This window comes from Arvicola amphibius, chromosome 10 (genome assembly GCF_903992535.2).
Source record: "Arvicola amphibius chromosome 10, mArvAmp1.2, whole genome shotgun sequence".
NCBI lineage: Eukaryota > Metazoa > Chordata > Mammalia > Rodentia > Cricetidae > Arvicola > Arvicola amphibius.
The window spans coordinates 21,154,277-21,175,075 of record NC_052056.1 but is presented as its reverse complement, the minus strand read 5'-3'; the positions used below and the strand labels follow the sequence as shown (position 1 = coordinate 21,175,075).

At 36.0% G+C, this 20,799-nt stretch overlaps 1 protein-coding gene across 1 annotated transcript in view; it reads right to left on the bottom strand.

Annotated features, from left to right (window-relative positions):
- Positions 1-11,905, bottom strand: part of Lipi (lipase I) — a 130,679-nt gene extending 118,774 nt beyond the window's left edge. Inside the window, exons 1-4 of the mRNA XM_042055801.1 lie at positions 11,866-11,905; positions 9,372-9,757; positions 7,423-7,531; positions 5,491-5,592 (exon numbers count right to left, since the gene is read on the bottom strand). Of these exons, the coding sequence (XP_041911735.1) occupies positions 5,491-5,592; positions 7,423-7,531; positions 9,372-9,716 (556 nt within the window). The 5' untranslated portion in view covers positions 9,717-9,757; positions 11,866-11,905. The remainder of the gene's footprint in view (positions 1-5,490; positions 5,593-7,422; positions 7,532-9,371; positions 9,758-11,865) is intronic.
- Positions 11,906-20,799: the final 8,894 nt, after the last annotated feature.

Genomic DNA, 20,799 nt, shown 5'->3' with positions numbered 1-20,799 from the left:
AAATCTATATTCTGCCTCTCTCCTCCTCCCTTCCCCTTCCTTCCATCTTCCCTTCCTAATTCTCCTCTTTCTTCCTTTTTATGAGATATGGATATAAGCAATATCCCAAACTACCCTAGAGCCCACTATGTAACCTAAGCCTGCCCCATCCCCCCTCTCTCTCTTTCAATTTAATAAACTCATCCATTCAATCAAAAAGGGCTCAGGACATTTTCAATAATTTTTCTAATGAATTTATCCAATATTTTCTAACCAGTGTTACCAACAGCATTATAAAGACAATTAAAATCAATAGAGAAATTATTCTCTCCTTATAGAAAAACAGTCCTTCTATATGGTTTTAATGTTGTGCTCAGCTCCAGTTAGTGTACATCACAAGAGGAAAATGAATAGAAACATAAATAGCAGCATTGACTATTGTTGGCCGAGACTATTCATTTGTTCCCAGCAGCCCAGACACCAAATAATCACACAGAAACTATATTATTTGTAATATTGCTTGGCCAATACTTTAAGATTATTTCTAGCTAGCACTTACATCTTAAATTAACTTATTTCTATTATTTTATATTTTACCACAAGTCTCATGGTTTACCAGCAAGGTTCTGGCATGTTTGTCTCCTCTAACAGATACATGGTGTCTGTTTGACGCCATATATTTTCTCCTAGCATTCAGCTTAGTTTTCCCACCTAGCTCTATTCTGCTCTGCTCTAGGACCAAAGCAGCTTTATTCATTAACCAATGGTATTCACAGCACACAGAGTGGAATGCCACATCACCTCTCCTTTTTTGTCTAAATAGGAAGGTTTTAACTTTAGCATAGAAAGATTACCTACAAATAACAGGTTTCAAGGAAAAATTAGAGTTAAAATATTTATATCTACTTTATCTTTTATCTTAACTAAGGAAAACTATAACTATCTATTCTTCAACCCCATCAAAGACCCCAGAAGTATATATTACCTAAGTAAACAGGAAGTGCATTGTAAGCAACTTCCAAAACTCTAGAATTAACAGAGACACCTCACTGCCTGTTCAGTTACCCAAAGTTCTTCTGTAACAATGAAGCATCCATCTTCAGCCTACAGGTCCATATTATCCAGAAGACTTTTCCATGAAGCAGGAAATTGAAGATCTGTTCTGCCTTGTAATGGCAAAGTCCATCAGTTGCTTTCTTGTGTGTCATGCAGAATGTCTGGTAGTTTCCTCTGTGAAGTAGGTATGCTGAAGGACCATCCTATCTTGTAGAATGTTCAGCAGTAACTTTTCTGTGGGTTCTGAATGTTCATTTCATACAGAATACATTTAAGCAGTCCAGGCAATAGCAATTTCTTGCTAAAATTACTAACAAACTCTATAAGGAGATTCTTCAATTCCCAGTTTCCTCTTGAAGTAGACTGGTACTGCCAGGAGCAGATGTGTCTCACTGTCATGAAAAGTCTTAAGCTCTTAAAACATTTTAAATGCCATATTCTGCACATCTTTGAAAGATTTGAAGAATACTTATCCATCTGAAATATCTCTGTATATATAAATATTTAACTAACATGACTACAAGTGTGACTATTATAAATGACTATCTATAATCTGTTTTTTGACGATAAATTACTTTTTTAAATGAATTGCACAAACACAATACTTTAATCAAGAGCAGAAATATACATATAACAAAGTTGATCTTAAATTTATCAATAGAGCAAGATCCATATTAATGAAAAGTGTTCATCTTTATAGCATATCCCCTTTATAAATGTAAACAAATGTTTATAAATAAACATTTAGGGAATTTTGGTGTAGTTCTCTTCAAACTGTTTCCTGCTTTTTGTTGGGTGAAGTAATTTTACAGGTTTACACAGACCTTTCAGGGGGTCTTGTTTCTTTGAACCACATTAGTCTGGAAGGAATCCACAGGTTCTCATCCTCTGTGGAAACAAAATCAGAACCTCTTTTCCAAAGCAACATATCCTTAGACCCAAACTTTGAAGTCAATATACAATATATTGTAGGGCCCGGGTCTGCCCTTGTTCCTGGGGCTCACCTTGAGGACGGTTTCTGGTCAGATGACTAAGCATCCTGTTTGTTCCTGTGCTCCCTCTGCCCCGCCTGGTGATTTGTTGTAGGGCATTGTTGACTCTATTGTTGGTATGGTAATTTCCCACCTGCCTAGGTGGAAGTCCTTGTGCAGCAGTTAGATATGGTAATTTCCCACCTGCCTGGGTGGAATTCCTTGGGCAGGAGTAGGGTATATAAGATTTTCCCCAAGGCTAAATAAACGGCATTCGGCTGATCTCCTTTCGAATGACCCAGGTCTCTTTGTGTGTTCTTTCAATCTCCAGGCCCTTGTCCGACTCGCGTAAGGTACAGTGGTGCGCGAACTGTACCGAGGGGGTAACACAGAATCGGGTGTTACAATATATATGTATATGTGTGTGTGTGTGTTCACACATATATATGTATATATGTTTAGCTTAGCAGCTCATTCACAGTCAAAAATTCAAAGAAAGCACAACAATATACATAATCCAGACTATCTGTGTATATTCCATCTTTACATGGCTTATTTTTCTTTACTCCTTTAATCTATAACTGTATGTACTCTGTCTCTTTAAAGACTTTGTTTTATTTTTTGAAATGATTTACTTCTTTTTATAACTCTCTATACTCCTCTCTCCCAAGTTTACATATATTTTTAAACACACTATGACCTATTCATTTCTGTCTGAATCTGTCTTTATTGTGTATCTATAATCATTTTGACCAGGAACGCTTTAAAATGGTAAGCATCTTAGTCACAGAGACCCTGAATGCTGGCTCTGCCTCTCTCAGGCTTTCAGTAAGGCAGAGGTACCTTACCGCCTACTCCAGGACTGCTGGGTGTGAAACACACTCACCACCTCAACTCTGGGTAGCACTATGCAGCATATAAACCCTTTTTATCTCTGTATATGCTAAATCTGCCATGCAGTGCACTTCTCATCCTGGGAATGTCTCTGTGTATGGCTGTGGGAATCCTCCATGCTATCCTGCCTGTGCACACCTAGCAGACCGAAGCTCAGGCCAGGGTACTGAGTAGCATGCATGCTCTCAGTTCCTTTCCTCCTAACCTGGAGATAGCATACAAGAACCTGAGCCCAAAACCCCACTCAAGTGCTTGGCCTCCTGAAAGAGCCAGAGCTGTTCCTATAACTAGCATGAACCATGAAGCCTTCTTAAAGGAACCACACAGTGTTTGCTGCTACCGCTGAGTCAGGAAGACCTCTCTTAAAGAATCCGCAGAGCCCCTATTCTCTGCCTGCAAACAGAACCCACTAGGAAAAAAAATTCTGGCTACCAAGAAATCATGCTTAATTCTGTTCTTTTGTGTCTAGAATTTCTTTCCAAGATTTTTCAGGTTTTACATGGATGTAGTCAGCACATGTTGGAGCACCAATTTGCTTAGTTTTCCCTCCTAGCTCTATTTTGCCCTTGCTATAGGGCCAAAGGTTTATTCATTAAGCAATGGTATTCACAGCATATAGAGGGTAATCCCACATCAGACCATGGCAAGAAATATTATCAAGTCAGTGACTGCCAATAAAATGAAGATGATTATTTTAAAATGAAATTTCAATTTATACAATGACATGACAATTCTTAAAACCTAAACACATAATTTTTGGTTGTGAGCCGACCCTTTTATGGTTGAGCCATATTTCCAGTCCAAAGGATTCACAATCATACCACAAGGACAATTGCTCAACTATGTTCATAGTAGCATTACTCATTTAATAGCCAGATCCTCATATATATATGTGGTATATTTACACAGTGAAGTATTACTTAGTGGTAAAAACACAATGACATCTTGAAATTTGCAGGCAAATAAATAGATGGAACTAAAAAAAATATCTTGAGTGAGGTAACTCAGACCCAGAAAGACAAACATGGTATGTAGTCACTCATAAGTGGATATTAGACACAAAGCAAAGGATAATCAGTCTGATGTGGGACTTCCCTCTGTATGCTGTGATTACCATTAATGAATAAAGAAACTGCTTTGGACCTATAGCAGGGCAGAACATAGATAGGCAGGAAAAACTAAACTGAATGCTGGTAAAAAGTAGACAGAGTCAGACAGAAGCCATGTAGCCCTACCGGAACATTAGCCAGTAAGCCACAGCCACATAGCAATACCCAGATTAATAGAAATGGGTTAAATTAATATGTAAGAGTTAGCCAATAAGAAGTTAGAGCTAATGGGCCAAGCAGTGATTTAACTGATACAGTTTCTGTGTGATTATTTCAGGGCTGAGCAGCCAGTAAGCAACAAGAGGCCCCTCCTTCTACACCAGACTATGGTTCACATCCCCAGAGAAGCCAGGAAATAAGGAGAATCCTAAAAGAGACATACATGGATACCCCTGTAGAGGGGTAATAGACTACATCTCCTTAGTAAATTGTGAGCTTGGAAAAGGAATTGTGAAGGGTGGAAGGGGACTGCAGAAGGGAGAAGGGGAGTGGGGAGGAGAGCATGAGGTCAAGTTGGGAGAAAATAGAGAGGGAGAGAAAGGAAACAAATATCTGGATAGAGGGAGATATTATGGGATTAGCAAGAAACCTGGCACTAGGGAAATTTCCACGAATCCACAGGATGACCCCAGTCAAATTTCTAAGCAATAGTAGAGGGAGTGCTTTAACTGCCTCTCCCAGTCAAAATATAGATGACTATCTTAATTGTCATCATAAAATCATCACCTGGTAACTGATAGAAGCAGATGCAGAGATCCACAGCTAAGCACTGGACCAAACTCCTAGAGTCCAGTCACAAAAAAAAAAAAAAAAAAAAAGAGGAGCGATATGAGCAAAAGAGTCAAGATCATAATGGGAAATCCTGCAGAAACAACTGATCCTTGCTAGTAGGAGTTCACTAACTCTGGACTGAAAGCTGGGAAACCTGCATAGGACCTAGCTAGGCCCTTCGAATGTGGATGACAGTTGTGAGGCTTGGGCAGTTTGTGGGACCACCAGACATGCAACCAGTATTTATCTCTAGTAATAAACTGGCTTTATGGAAACCATGGAGGGATACCTTGCTCAGCTCATATACAAGGGGGAGGGTGTCGATCCTGCCTCAAGTGATTTGAGAGACTTTTTTAACCCCCTTGGGAGGCCTCAACCTCTCTGAGGAGTGGAGCTGAGGTTTGGGGGAAGGGAAAGGTGGAGAGAGCAAGAGGAAGGGAAGAAGAGGAAACTGGTATTGGTATGTAAAATAAAAATGGTTGTTTTAAAAACGAAAATAAGAAAAAATAAAAAGTAATAATATATAAACACAAGGCAAACAATACCAGAAACCATTGCAAAAACACAGACAAACAACAACAAAACCCAAAACTCATTAAACCCCAAACATTTTATCCACAGTGCTTCATTATTTTACAACATCTTCATCAGGAATCTATATTCCACACTTTGCTTTTAAACACAAAACTAATAGATACTTATTATTTTACCTTTGGAATCAGTATGGATGACATCCACAAACTTTGCATCAGTGTAATCTAATCTGCTATCTGATGGTTTTCTAGAAAAATTTGGTCCAGCTGGGTCAAGACCTGAAATACAAAATAGGAAGTATTTGTCTAATAATGTTTTAGTACTTTGTTATATTTTATACTTGCTCTATTGTCAATTATAAATACAAATATCTTCAATTTTAGTTTAAACATGTCTAAGCCTATCTGAAGATATTAAATTGGCTTGACAAATGACAAGTGCCTTCATTATTTAAATATTTATTGGCAACCTTTATAGGTAGTCTAAAAACAGGAGAAATGTCTCAACAGAATATTTTTAAGTTATTTTTAGCACTTTTATCTAAGAGTAATTTACGAAACTTTATATTTAATAGTAACAGATATTCCACCTAATTGAGAAAAAGAGCTAATGAATACCATCCAGACCTCTCTTGAATTATTTGCCTTACTGGCTTTATCCTGTGACTGCCTACAGGTCTGAAATACATTTTAGATGTCAATACTATTCAGGTTAATGAATGGAATAAATTTGATATTTTCTTAGTAGTCATCTCTCCTAAGAGTTTCCTATACATTCTTAAGTAAAAATGTTATAAATTCCATAAAATATGGGTATTATTCTATAGGATTAATTCTAAACTAAAACTCACAGATCATGACTTTCTGATATATAGCAAAGGGTGGAAATAGAATAAAATCCACTGGAGGAAAAGACATCTAGTCTCCCAGACCCATGGACCAGAAGGGAAAAAAACCTGACGCTCTTAAGTTGTTCTTTTACCCACATTAATATATAAATTAATATTATCTTAACTATTGTTCACTTCACGCTCTTCTATTGTCCTATTTTATTTAGCCTAATTGACATAATACCCAACCCTCTCTTTCTCTGCATTTTTCTTATGCGAGAAGCCTGTATTTTTGATCTTTCAGACTTTTGCAATAGCGTGGTGGCAGAAGAATAGGCAAGTAAGCACATGCATCAATATAAGTAATTCAATCTCTCCTTTCTTTTATGAAATTTTATTATGACAATGTTATCCTTTATTTATAATTGGTATTATAACATTTCAGTGATACGCATATGGATAATTGCTTAATAAACCTGATGTAGACAAATGATGGAAATCTCTATAAGCATCATGTTATTGTTACCCTTAACAACAGTTAAATTTACTGTGTGAATCTGAGTGAACAGGAGAATGTTTCAAATTTGAATAGCAACTGCTGATTTGTCTAGTACTCCAGTGAATGTTTAAAAGAATTAAAATCCAACAGCATGTATAAATTGAACTATATAGCTACTATTTTTAGCTAATAAATAAATGATTTTTTGATGCATTAATATTTCCCATGTAGCTTTTGACATTAAGATAAAGCTATAAAAACATAATACTTGCTTTTCATGTTTACCATAATCACTAAAGAAGAATTAACAATCCAGTAAATAGTAATATTTGAATATATTTTGTAGCAGTGTGGATATGGGATTCCCTTCTGTGTTCTGTGAATATGTTTCATAGCCATTGGTTAATAAAGAAGCTGCTTTCAGTCAATGGCTTAACAGATTAAAGCCAGTCAGAAAATCTGAACAAAGATGTAGAGAGAGAGAGTAGACATAGTTGAGGAGATGCCATGTAGCTGCCAAAGAAGAGAGATGCCCCACAACCTTACCAGTAATGGGTTAATTGAAGATTTAAGAGTTAGTTAGTAAGAAGCCTGAGCTAATAGGCCAAGTAGTATTTTAATTAATATAGTTTCTGTGTGATTATTTCAGGTCTGGGTGGCCAGGAATGAACAAGCAGCCTCCGCCAACAGCAGCATCTTCAGGTTTTAAACAGAATAAACTCTAGGAAGAAAATGTGCTTAAATGATAATTTTACAAAAAGAAAAAAAAGATAGTTTTACCTGTGATTCTTCCAAGTTGACCGTGAAATAGTTTTCCTACAAAACCACTAATATGCGCCCCTAAGCTCATACCTATAAAATGAAAATTGTCAAGAGATGCTCCATGGTTCTGCAATTGAAAAATACAATGCAATGATTTTAATTTTGGCAAATCACAAATAATTTCTAATATACTGACACTCTGAAGTTCATTCTGACATCATGCATTTCTGGGATATAAGTAAGGGGCTTACAACTTTGAAAAAATGATAACTTTGTTCAGCTTGCATCCTGAAATGTCTGATTTCTCTCTTTTTGCTTCCAGGAACATCATTCAACTTCAGCTGTGAATTTAAGTTTTAATTATCCATCATGTATAGTGAGATATTTAATACTTAATTATCAAGGCATTTAATGATCAAATAGAAATAATAGGCATGACCGAATGTTTATTCTGTGCTAAATACCTCAACATGTGTTTTATAAGTTTTATATTTAATATTCCTGTTTGCCATTTGAGTTATTCATATCTATTGTATTACTTAAAACTCTGCCTATCACCTATCAAACACTAACTAAACAACATTAAGTCAACGATGTCTGAATTTCTGTGCCTCTGAAAATTAATATGCTAAAATCCTAACCTTTCATGTTATGTGTATGGAGCAGAGAATAGAGAAAGTGATATTACAAAGTTTGGACACTCAAGAATGAGGCTAATATCCTGATAAAGGATACCCAAAGAAGCTTATTTGATTCTCCCACAGCATAAAAGCACTATGAAAAGACACCAACTACGAATCAGGAACTGAGCCTTACCAGCCCAGCATCCACCAATCCCTTGCTCTTGGGTCTCTTAGTCTACAGGTATGGCTTTGCGTACAGAGCCAGTTTACTGTGTTTTTTTTTTTTTTATAGTGTCTCAAATGGAATAAGATACGAGCCTGAATCAGTTTGTTTACAAAATATATGCTAGCCTTCTTCTGTTTTTCCTTCAGAGTATATCAATGACCCCTAATAGAACTGGTAAAGGTATAAAAGCCGCTCTTACTTTTTAAATGCTAAAATGAAGGGTTTGGATTTAAGGTGGGTTCCAGGATTGCAGGTTACATAGAACAGAAAAACAATCTAAAGTCGATGTGTGAACATCTGTCTGCCTTGGGTAGTTAGCTTTGTGACTTCACTGAGAGTGTGTATCTTCCAGCAGACTCCCAGGGAGCTAATAGGAGTTGGTGATGGTCCACACTGTACAGTGATGTCTGAAGGCTCATAAAATGATGTTGAACTTTCACTGCTCTTGGAGAGCTAGAGAGGGACTTTGCCAGCACAAAGCAATTTTGTTCTTCAAATTCCTCAAAGCAATGTCCGCAAAGCTGAAGAGATATTTCTCCAAACCACAAAACTATGGCTACTTTCTTCCCAGCTCCTATAAATCCTTTCTAAGCAAAATACCATGGCCTTTCTGTAAATTCTCTTCCTAACTTGAACTTTCTACATTATGAAGTCCCTGTTTATCAGTTAGAGACAGTTATAATTCAGGAAAAAGTCAGTTATTCAGTTTTATACACTGTCAATCTTCTTGTCAATTATTTTCTCCACTTCTCTCTTGGGTCACAGTATTTTTAAAATTGGAAATTCAAAATAATAATGCTCTTAGCAATGATGACTAAAAAATGTAATGAGATTACAGTAATGTCTACTCCCCATATAAGATCACTAATTTATACTGAATTCAGGATAGATAAGGTTTAAAAGAGCCTTAAATTTTGATTGTTTAAAATAAAATGGTTTTTACATTAAAAATGTAAAATTAAAATATAAAATTATTTAGAGTAGACAAAATATGGCTACAAAAATCACTATGTCTAATATAAAGTCTCAAATGTTTATGGGAAAAGTATTAATTTTGTGATGTCACATAGCAACTCATATATTGCATAGCATGTATATTTTAAAATTTTCATACTTACCAAAAGATTTTGAATGGACACACTCAAACTCGCAGCCACCACCCTGGTGTTTTTAACAGCTCTGCTGTAGAGGAAAGTTGTAGCACCACGGTTCCAGTCTACGACAATGAGATTCACATCTTCCTGTTTCAAAAATGCCTCAGTAAACTTCGGAAGCCAAACTGGGGTGGATCCCAGTGGTCTGAATCCATGAATAATCCAGACCGTTTTCTTTGACAAGGTGAAATGGACATTAAGCGAGTTATTAGCTCCAAACAGTGGTTCTGCACAGGTTGGATTGTTTTTTGTATACATCATCAGACTTATCTTTAGTTTGGGGGTAAACAAATCTTTTAGGGAATACATTGCATTTAATTTTGAGAATTCAAGACATTTTCTATTAGTCTCTGTAAAGAAAGAAAAGTCAGTATGAGTATTAGGTTAATATAGCAGTTTTATTGGTGCAATATTGTACAAGTGAACAGAATTATATTTTATTGGCACTTTAATGTGATCTACTGAGCAGCTACAATGCTAAAACTTACATTGGATCAAGCAAAAAGCCTCCCTGAGCTAGAAGTAATAAAATTAACAACAAATATGACCAAATGTGATAGGTTAAAAATGACAAACACTCTTTTCAAATAAAATAGAAAGTGTCAGACTAAAATCATTCCTTTTACTGATCACTGGAAATGTCAGCAGTGAAGACAGATAAACTGATTGTGAATCCTCACAAAAGCTTTACAAAAGGGTACTTATGAATTAAAAAAAAAACTTAAGCTCGCCAGTACCAATATTAACACAAATAAAAATAAAGTGTACCATTTTGCTTCTAAACTTAAAGTAGTAAAAAATTCCTTCCAAGGCAAATAATGCCAGCACTTGGGAACGTGAGGCAGAAGTACCTCCAGGACACGGTTAGCCGTGGTGACATAATAAGAGCCCGAGAAGAAGAGAAAGTGGAGAGGAAGAGAGGACAGAGAAAGATAAGAGAAATCATCCCAACAAAATGAATGTGTGTATATATACAAAACACATATAAATGAACGCTGAAGGGATGCAATGATAAAATGTTGTTTTGGAGTTTTTAGCATTAAAATTAGTTATTTGATAAGATTTAAATTAATAAAATAAACAATTGCATTAATTCTAAAGTTATCAGTCACAGGCTTTTGCACAGTGGCACAAAGAATAAAAAATTTATCTACGATTATCATCTATCTCTCTATAATCATCTGTACATCATCTATCTATTCATTTGCTCATCCGCTCATCCTAGAACGAAAAAAGGCAGAAAATGCAATAACTGAAATGTTCAATAGCAGTAATCATTGTGAGGCAGTGATATAATGGCTGCTTTATATTTAGCTTTTCATGGCTTTCCAGAATTGTGAATTATTGAATAAGCATAGGTATAAAATATTTTAATGGGGGCATAAGTCTGTACTACATCTAGAACATTAATCTCGTAATACTATTTAGGAAGTAAATTTTTTTAGTACTTGTCAAAGACATAAAAGGCATTAGTAAACTTCATCTGAGCAATTCAAAATTTAGAAATTGATCGCAGGAAGAAAAGAACAAAAATATTATTTTAATATTGCACATAAGATACAATAAGTATAATAATTCTAATTTAGAATGTACAAATGCATTATTGTCATAGTAATGTAGAGGAAAGAAGCCAGTCAAGGAGCTATAACACTTGCAGAACTTTCCAGGTTAACAATCGACATGTAATGAGAAGACCTTTGATGCTGCATACACAGTAAGTGCCAGAGATAAAGGAAGACATAAGAGGGAACATTTAGTTCCATAGTGGCTATGAACTTGCTGTGCTGAACAAATTGTGTGAGTCATACACGTCTGCCACATTTATCACCAAGTTTGGACAAGTGCAAAATATAATCAGATAATCCAAAGAGCTGTTTGGTTACAAACCCTGATAGACTTTACCTCATCCTAGAAGGAGTAATGGAAAATTAACTAGTAAGAAAACTTTGATTTAAATAAGGGGGAAAGACCTACATCTAAATAGTCATCAGAAAAATATAGCCTCTATGACCAGGTATAGAATTAATTGCTAATTTTTTAAAGCATTCTTATTCAGAATGGAAGAAAACAATGTCATTTCAAAAGGAAGAGAAAGAAGCTATTGAGGCAAATTTTAGAAATTATAAAAAACAGGATCAGTTAAAGAAAAAGACAATTAAAACTCCAATTAAGGAAAAAATTGTGTAATAAACATTCAAATTGTAAAATCATGTAAGATATGGAAATTTCTTTCCTCAGGAACACATAATAGAGGAGGTGTTAAAATTATGATGAGAATGAAGACAAAGGATGCAGAGAAATTTAAACAAATTTAAATGTGCCACTTCCTTGAGGAGAGTTACTTGGTGGGAGAACACAAAAGGCCTGTTTCATTAACTAAGGACATAATTGTAAGGCATGGTTTGCAAACTCAACAAACTCCCCATAATGTAGAGAAAAATCACTCAATCAGACTCACCAAGATTTTTGTTCCCTCCATTGGCTTTCGAAGGCAAATTTAAATATCCTAAAATATCAAGACAGAAAACTCAGGTTACAAAGAAAATAGTGATGAGATCAATCTTTCCTGTTAAAACAATTCATTAGACGGATAGTATTAAAGAGAATGAGAAGACTTTAAATGGGAATAATTGGGCACTAACAATCTTAGGCCTTATTCTGAAAGTTACTACTCACAAGTGATTGTTACACTCATGTGTGTGTATGTACACATGGTGCAGGCACATAATTGTTTTGGTACATACCCCTGTGTGTGTTTATGAGATGACCATTGCAAAGCACCAGAAACCTTTCTTTTCCACCCTCAATGTGACTGCCTTGTGACATTGTGGGATAGCACACAAACCCACAAGCTTGTCATTTTCACTAAATTAACAGTAAAGGGGAACTCTAAAGGTCCACTTATCTCTGGCTCTTCACGCTGGTGCTATAGATACTCACAGGTATTCCAACCTGTTTTCATGGGCACTGGAGATTGATGGGGAAACTATCAACTGATAGTTTTAACCAATCACATCTAGTTAGGGTGTGGCCACCTAGAGCCCAGGTAGAAAAACCTACAGATGCAGGTGCCTGCCGAACCTATTGGATTTCTGAACTCTCATTCTTTTTAAAAAAAAAAAAAAATATTTATTTATTATGTATACAATATTCTATCTGTGTGTATGACCGCAAGCCAGAAGAGGGCACCAGACCCCGTTACAGATGGTTGTGAGCCACCACGTGGTTGACTGGGAATTGAACTCAGGACCTTTGGAAGAGCAGGTAATGTTCTTAACCTCTGAGCTGTCTCTCTAGGCCCGGAACTCCCATTCTTATAAGGTAAGTTTCCCCTCTTTAACCATTAAAGTATTCCTGTTACTCTTGAGCTAGCCTGATTACTTATCATACTGACCTAATTCGTGACACTTGGCACCCTTCAGTAACCTTTGAAATTTCCAGGAAGAAGAAAGGCCCCCACAACAACTCCACTTGGTTAATATGACGCCATGATGCTGATAGCGCTACTACAAGACCTGTTTTGGGTACCAGCTGCACAAGACGGTTCCAACTTTGTTAGCTGAAATGGTGCACATCTTTTACAAGATTCTGGACAGACCTCCACAAAATTCTCAGAGACTATTTGCAATTTTACCAGACCAAATATTAATCTTGGAAATTAACTATCATTTACTTTCACAGGATCCCCTAAGAAGAACATCTTAGGACGATGTCCCCTCTCCCAGCAAAGTTTACCCTCAGGTTTAGGGACATCACTTAGGGGTTGGTTATAATTGGTATATGGTTGAAGGATGGGGGAGGAATTTTATAGTCTCAGGGATCTTCTTGAAAAAAGAGGGATAACTGGATGATGGGATAATAGATTGGTATTTGTGACTTATTGTTTTTAGACAATTATATTGGTATCGATTCTTTTATATTGATACAAAGTTAAATTATATTGAATATTGTATGCATGTATGCTTCTACCTCTGTTTGAAACATTGTTTATGTTTGACATATATATTTACCATATTGCAGTGATCAAGATTCTTATACATTGTTTACATTTGAAGGTCATTGTTCTTATTTATTGCACAGTTATTTATTGTCTTAGTCTTTAAGTTAGATAGGTATTGAGAATTATAGATCAATAATCATCTATGTTTGTTATATTTATATTTAGACTAATCAGGTTCTTCAGATACATAGAGATTATATTCTGTAGATGGAGTGGTGGGGCTGCGTCACACCACCCAGCTAGCTTTACACCTGAAATAATTACACGGAAACCGTATTCTTTTAAACACTGCCTGACCTATTAGTTTCAGCCTCTTATTGATTAATTCTCACATCTTCCTTTAACCCATATATAGTAATCTGTGTAGCACCACGAAGTGGTCGCTTACCAGGAGAGATCTTAACCTGCATCTGTCTGGGAGAGGTGAGGCATGGTAACTGCCTGAAACGTCTGCCTTCTCTCTCCCAGAATTCTGTTCTGTCTGTTCAGCCTACCTAATTTTCTATCCTAGTAATGGGGCCAAGGCAGTTTCTTTATTAACCAATGAAAGTAACACTTAGACACTCCTCCATCAATATTCAGTATAGATATATAGTCTTCAACCTCTTCAAAGAGCTGTAGAAAATGACCTTTAATCTAACTTTGAGTTCCATGGTAGTGAGACAATCGCTCCTTACAACACCGATCTATTCCCGAGAGAATGTTGAGCACCAAAGACACTCCACCTGGAGCCTTTCTTCTTCGCAGAGCTGGCCTTTGGGCAAAGAAATGTCCATACCTCAACAACTGACAGAGATACAAAGAATCCGTAAAAGGCTAAAACAGGACTGTCATAACCTGCCAAGACAGGGTAAGATAGTTTTGAAAAGTTTCTTGCCTTTGAAAATGGTATGTCAGTTACGTTAGACCTTAGCCAAAATGGTTGCTTCAACATTGCAAATGAGACTTTGCATGATTGCCCAGGTAGTCAGTTGTCCCTGTCATTTGTTGCACAATTTGAAAGTTTCTCAATTACACTTCCTGTTTACTCAAGTAATATTGCTTCCCTTCTTAGATCTTTGATTGAGTTAAATTAAAGATTAGATAATTGTAGTTACCTTCCTCATGATTTAGCCAACCTTATTTTAATACATTATTTAGACTCTTTTACTAAGGTAAAACTTTTTTCATGTGTTCCTTGCTTAATATTGTTTACTGTTTGTAATTTTATATTTGGTATCTGTTACTATTGTATATAGTTGTATTGAGTTTGGATCTATCTTGTTTAGACAAAGGGGGGAGATGATACGGAAACTATCAACTGATAGTTTCAACCAATCACATCTAGTTAGAGTGTGGCCTCCTAGAGCCCAGGTAGAAAAACCTGGGGATGCATTGCATGGTCTCTTCACGGTGCCTGCCAGACCTATAGGATTTCGGAACTCCCATTTTTATAGTGTAAGTTTCCCCTCTTTAACCATTAAAGTATTCCTGTTACTCTTGAGCTAGCCTGGTTATTTATCATACAGACCTAATTCTCGACAGGGGATTCTAACTCAGATCCTAATGCTTTCAAATTAAGGACCATTAGCCATTGAATTGTCTCCCCAGGACTGATGTTGTCATTCTTCAGTAAAATGTTAGATTCATAGAGACATAATTCATAGAAATTTATTTAAAATACTGAGAGTGATTGTGAAAACAGATATTAATTTAACTTTGAATATTATATGGCATAATTTCATAGAAATTTAACATCACAAGTCATTCTTGTACTCTTGTCCATCCAACTTTTTTTTACTCATAAAAATGTAAATGAGAAGTATAGAAAATTAGTCCTCAATTGAAGGTACCACAAGATTTCTGTTTTTAACTCCAAAAATTGAAAGTACCTTAAAATCTGGGAGAAAAAGTACCTTAATAATTGGGAGAGAGAGAAAGGGGAGAAAGAGAGAGAGAGACAGAGAGAGACAGAGAGAGAAAGAGAGAGAGAGAGAGAGAGAGAGAGAGAGAGAGAGAGAGAGAGAGAGAGAGATAGATTCAGAGGGGATTAGCATGTAAGACTAGGTAATGCTCCCAAATTTCAGTGGATGCAAGATAGGGAGAAATTAAGTTAGTTCTATGTAAATTTCCTCCATGCTGGCTCAATTTCATAGTGACAGGCAGTGCTGTACAGTTGCTTGAGAAGAAAAGGAGCCATTGACATTCTTTACCCCATTGTGAACCCTCTGAACAATAAAACCAATCCACCAGGAAAAATATATTCACTTGGTGCAATCATAGCAGGACTGTTATGGGGATGAAAGACTGTTTTCTCTAACTGGATTGAAGAACAAGTCCAAAAGAAGAAATTCATGCCTAAAATATAAACACAGTCCAAAATTCACAGGCCCAATCCGTGGGCCCTTGACGGGATCTTACGACTGTCGTTTGCAAAAATTGACAGGGTGGTTTCCAAATATCTATATTTATATCTAAAAGCTAATGTTACTCCAAAACTCAATCAGAAGTACAGCTCACAGCATTTAGAATAAGTGATGGTTGAGTGCTTAGCCATAAATAGATCATTTACCTCATCCCTTAAGATGCAGGAAACAATAAGAAAAAGCAGATGGGTAGAAAATAAGTCAAGAGGATAGTGAGAAGGGCTATGAAATGCTGCTTTCCGGGCAAGCCACATCCAAGGTAACCATGCTGTGACCACAGAGGATTCAGTCTCTAAAGAGCCTGCTCTAGACTCACCCACCAACAGTCAAGCATGGGTTAGGGAATCCTACTACTCCCTACTGAATGATGTCTGGACATAGGCAAACATTTCCTTCACTTATATACCCGTTGATGAACTCACCCGGCTCTGATGGATAGCTACAAACACATGTTCAAAGAAAAAGAGAAAAATAAATTTTATTTTACCTAATGAAATGGGATTGTTTCCTAAGTCGCATTAACAAGAATGTTAATATTTATTATATGTATACCTGGAAATCAAGTGTTAAAAACTATATATAAATGTAAGAGTATGTGCAGACTATGCATATAAAAAGACAAAATAACAGTCTTTTTCAAGTTGGCAAAAGAAATGAAAGTATTTCATAGAAATCCAATATAAGGGCAAAGTATCCCAAGAAAAGATACATTATTAGCCATCCAAAATATGGAAATTAAAAAATAAGCCATACACACACACTAAAATGGTAAATTACAAAGACTAGTGGCCAGGGAAATATTATTGAGAATATAAAGCTATTTAGACTGTAGAAAGAAATGGAAAAATGATACAATAATTTAGAAAACTGGTTGATAAAGTTCTTACAGTGAAAATATGCACCTTATTGGACCCTAAGAATTCATATCTAGATGTTAACACTGACAACTAAAAACGTGTCCTCAGAAAAGTATATCCAAGTTGACAGTACCATGCTTTCCATAACAAACTACTTCTGAAAGAACCCAAAAGCCAATCAAAAAACACATGAATAGCAGAGTTGTTGTAGTCTGTGTAATTCATTACTTCCCAAGCAATAAATAGTAGTAAAGTACTACAATATAGACAGGCATAGTAAAAAAGTATTATTTCAAGAAGAAGATATAAAAGGCTAGAAAGTGAAAGCAATCATTTATATGAAATTCTAATTAAAAAGATGTCTAATGTGGAGTATCAGAAAGAGGTTTCGATCAAATGGAATCAGAGTAAGAAGGAAATCAATTGCAAAGGTCACAAGGCATTTGGGTTTAGGCAAATATTTTACATCACAATTGTTACGATTTTTATATATCTTGTAAAATATGGTACACATGTTTCTCAAAATGTATCAATATGTTCAGTTAAATCTGTACATTTTCTGCATTTAAATTATACTTTGATAAAGTAAATTTTCCATGGCTACAAAAATAAAGCTTTTAGGCCGGGCGGTGGTGGCGCACTCCTTTAATCCCAGCACTCAGGAGGCAGAGGCAGGAGGATCTCTGTGAGTTCGAGACCAGCCTGGTCTACAAGAGCTAGTTCCAGGACAGGCTCCAAAGCCACAGAGAAACCCTGTCTCGAAAAAAAAATAAAATAAAAAATAAAGCTTTTATTTATTTATTTAGGGCAGAGTCTCAATTATTTCCCTAGACCTAGAATGGTCTTGAACTCCTAGTCGTAGGGGTCCTCCAACCTCAGCTTCATAAATTCTGAAATTATGGGCATATACTTCTTCTTGAAATCATCTTAAACTCTAAAATATCCCTAATATCAAACATACACGCATTGCACAGACATAAGCTACATACTCGGCCAATAACACATAATTCAAAATTGCTAATGATCTCCTAGCGAAATGTATACCATAACAAAAGACCTAGAGGGGATAATTTTAATTAACATACTTTGCATTTAATTAATATTACTTCATATATTGGCTAATATACACACATATGTCAAATAGAAATGTGGCTTATTAAAATGATAAAATCTGAGCAGTGATTACCCCATTAAAAGTATGAAAGCATAAAGGCATCTACTGCCACACTGTGAATTGTTCTTAACAATTGGAAACTGTGAGTGTGACATTGACTTCAAGCTCAGAGCCTATAATTTGGGATCCTTGAGAAGATAATAAGAAGGCGAACCCCCCAAAAAAGATATAGTAATCCTCCTGGATATTGGAAGTAGACACGATCTCCAGGCAAAAATTGGGAACTTGAGGGTGGGGCGAGACGGGGCCAAGGGAAGATGGGGAGAGAAAATATGGGAATAGAACTGAAAAAAGTCAGTACATTTAGAATAATTGGTATAGGAAATAAATGGTTATGATTACATAAGTAATAGGTTATGAACTATGATTTTTAAAATATCCAAAAGCAAGCAAGTGGAAATTTCAATTAATATTTCCATAATTACATTTATATTTTCCAATTTTACTTATTTTTCTTTTGGAAGTTTTCCCTATTCTAACTGATTTTTTGTTAGTATGGCTTTGGAATTTTTTGGAGGTAGTGGGGTTGTTGTTTGTTGCTTTGGGGTTTTTTGTTCACTTTGATTAGCTAATCATGAAGGCTCTATAAGTCTACTGTAAGACAATCTGAATGCCCAGTTGGCCTTGGCCTAGGATTGGACCTCATGGAAGAACTTGTGCCTCCAGCTGACTTTTAGGAGTAAGTTACACACTAAGTGCCTTTAGTCTCTTGGGAGCTCAAGGGAAAAGACATGCATCTAGTAATAAATTTTTAAAGTACTTAGATTCAGTGGCATTTGATACAGAACTTTAAGGAAGTGGGTGCTCATACATTATTTTAAGGTAGTTTAAAAAGGGTGCTGCTAACAAAAGTTCACTGGTTCTTTTCAAAATAGAATAAAGCAGAATAGAAGAGGAAGGGTACAGAGGAAGAATTAGAGGAAGAGGAGACAAGGACAGGAAAGAAAATAACAAAAGACTAGACTAAAGATAAGAAATAGAAATATATACTCACATAATAAATCCTCACATAAAAGAAATACTGAAGGGGAAAGGTATTTTACATTAAAATAGAGAAGATTTGATTGAACATGGAAATGTATCATGGTCCAAAATCCAAAAGTACACTTGATTGATTTTGCTAAAACTCCTTACATGTACAATGCAATTCTAAGTTATGGCTTAGTGCCGTAAGGAGGAAGGGGAAATTTATGAAAAAGACAAATTAATGATTGCCATACTGCAGATAATGAGGCCTGCTTAAAATGCTTTTTGTGTTACACGTCACAAAGTCAAGCATGTGAAACTCAACACCTAAGATAAATAACACCGAATATAAATGAAAAGAAGTGATGGATTGAAACAGTTCAATACATCTATATTGCGCAAAAGTCAAATCAGGGGAATTTATATACACAACCTCTCATTTACCACACAGTTATGGTGATAACAATCAAGATCCTCTTGTTGCCTTGTACTGCACAGTACATTTTTGTTGGGTAATGTTCACCTACTACTTAACAGATCAGACAGTTGACTCTTCCAACCCTGCTGTACTGTTGTATATGATTGATGGAAGGCTCCCTCCACCCTCACCACTTACCCTCAATGCTTTATGTAACCATCATTCCACTTTCATCCTCCTTGAGACAATTTTTTTCCCGTTTATTTCACTTAACTGGGTGTTTTTTCCCCCACTGAATGGCAGGAGGAGACAGAAGTGCTCTCTCATCTGCTACTACAATCTTTGACTTCAAACTCATTCTCACTTGGCAATGGCCGAGAATGCATCACCTGCCTTCTGACTTTCAGGGTTGTCTAAGCTGAGAACTCAGGAGGCCCATAATTGTGTAGCAGAAAAATCACAGAACAATGCACACATCCTAGAAATACCTCTGATCCTTCCCTCAAATTCTACTTCTATTCTAAACAGTCTGCAAGGAAAAGGAAAACCCTCTCTGTTTTTCAGTTAAGAAAATAAAATGGACTTTTATAACAACAGTGTTAGCTATGACTCCTGATTCCTTGGCAATCACTGAATGTAAGCCCTGCCTTGTCTTTATTTAGCATTTGTCCCTTCAGTGTTTAAGTGAAAAAAGTGAAGTAGAAGATTAAATATCACATAAGGGACCAGGGGAGGAATTGGAGCAGAGAGAGAGGTGAAAGTGATACAGATACAGTGCCCATCTATAAATTGTCGCAAAAAGGAAAGAAACACACATATGCATATATACGTATGTATGTATGTATTTGCGCAAATACATACATTTGTATTGCATATATTAAAATAAATTCATAGTGTTTAAACAATTTCATAATGATTGGTTGTCAGTTAGTTACACATTGTAGCAATACCACAACTGAGTGTAGAGTTATAATGTTTCCAGAGGGAGGCTGTATGATTGAATTGCTCTGCACTTGGACAGAGAGATATTAATCACATTATAAAGGGAACTCTTTCTGAAGTTATGTTCGAAGACATTTCTACTCATTCTGAAGAGCAGCGCTAAAGGTTTCCCTGGATCATTATTGAGATTCAGTTATCTCATGGAAAGATTGTGGCCTCTGGGTTTTTGTCATAATATTCCATTTAAAATCTATACAGTGCCTCTTGGGAGTGCAAGAATGAGATGGGTGCAGAACTGCAGTGCTCAGTGCGTGAGCTGGTAGCTACAAATGGAGGGATATACAAGGAGAGAAGGTGTGAACAAATTTAAATATAGCATTCATACATGCAATACTAAAAAAACTTAAATTAACAAAAACAATTTGAATTTTAACCAAATCACTACTTAAACTATACAGAAGAGAACAAGGTCTATAATTTTAGAAAAAATGACTCTAAATCTCTGTTTCAATTTTCTCAGCTATGACATGGTAAAAGAGAGCTGAATTAATCTGTTTTCAACTTGTCTCCCACAGGACTAAAACATAGGAATTCACAAACTATTTCAGGAAAGACAAGCCTGGTCAGTAA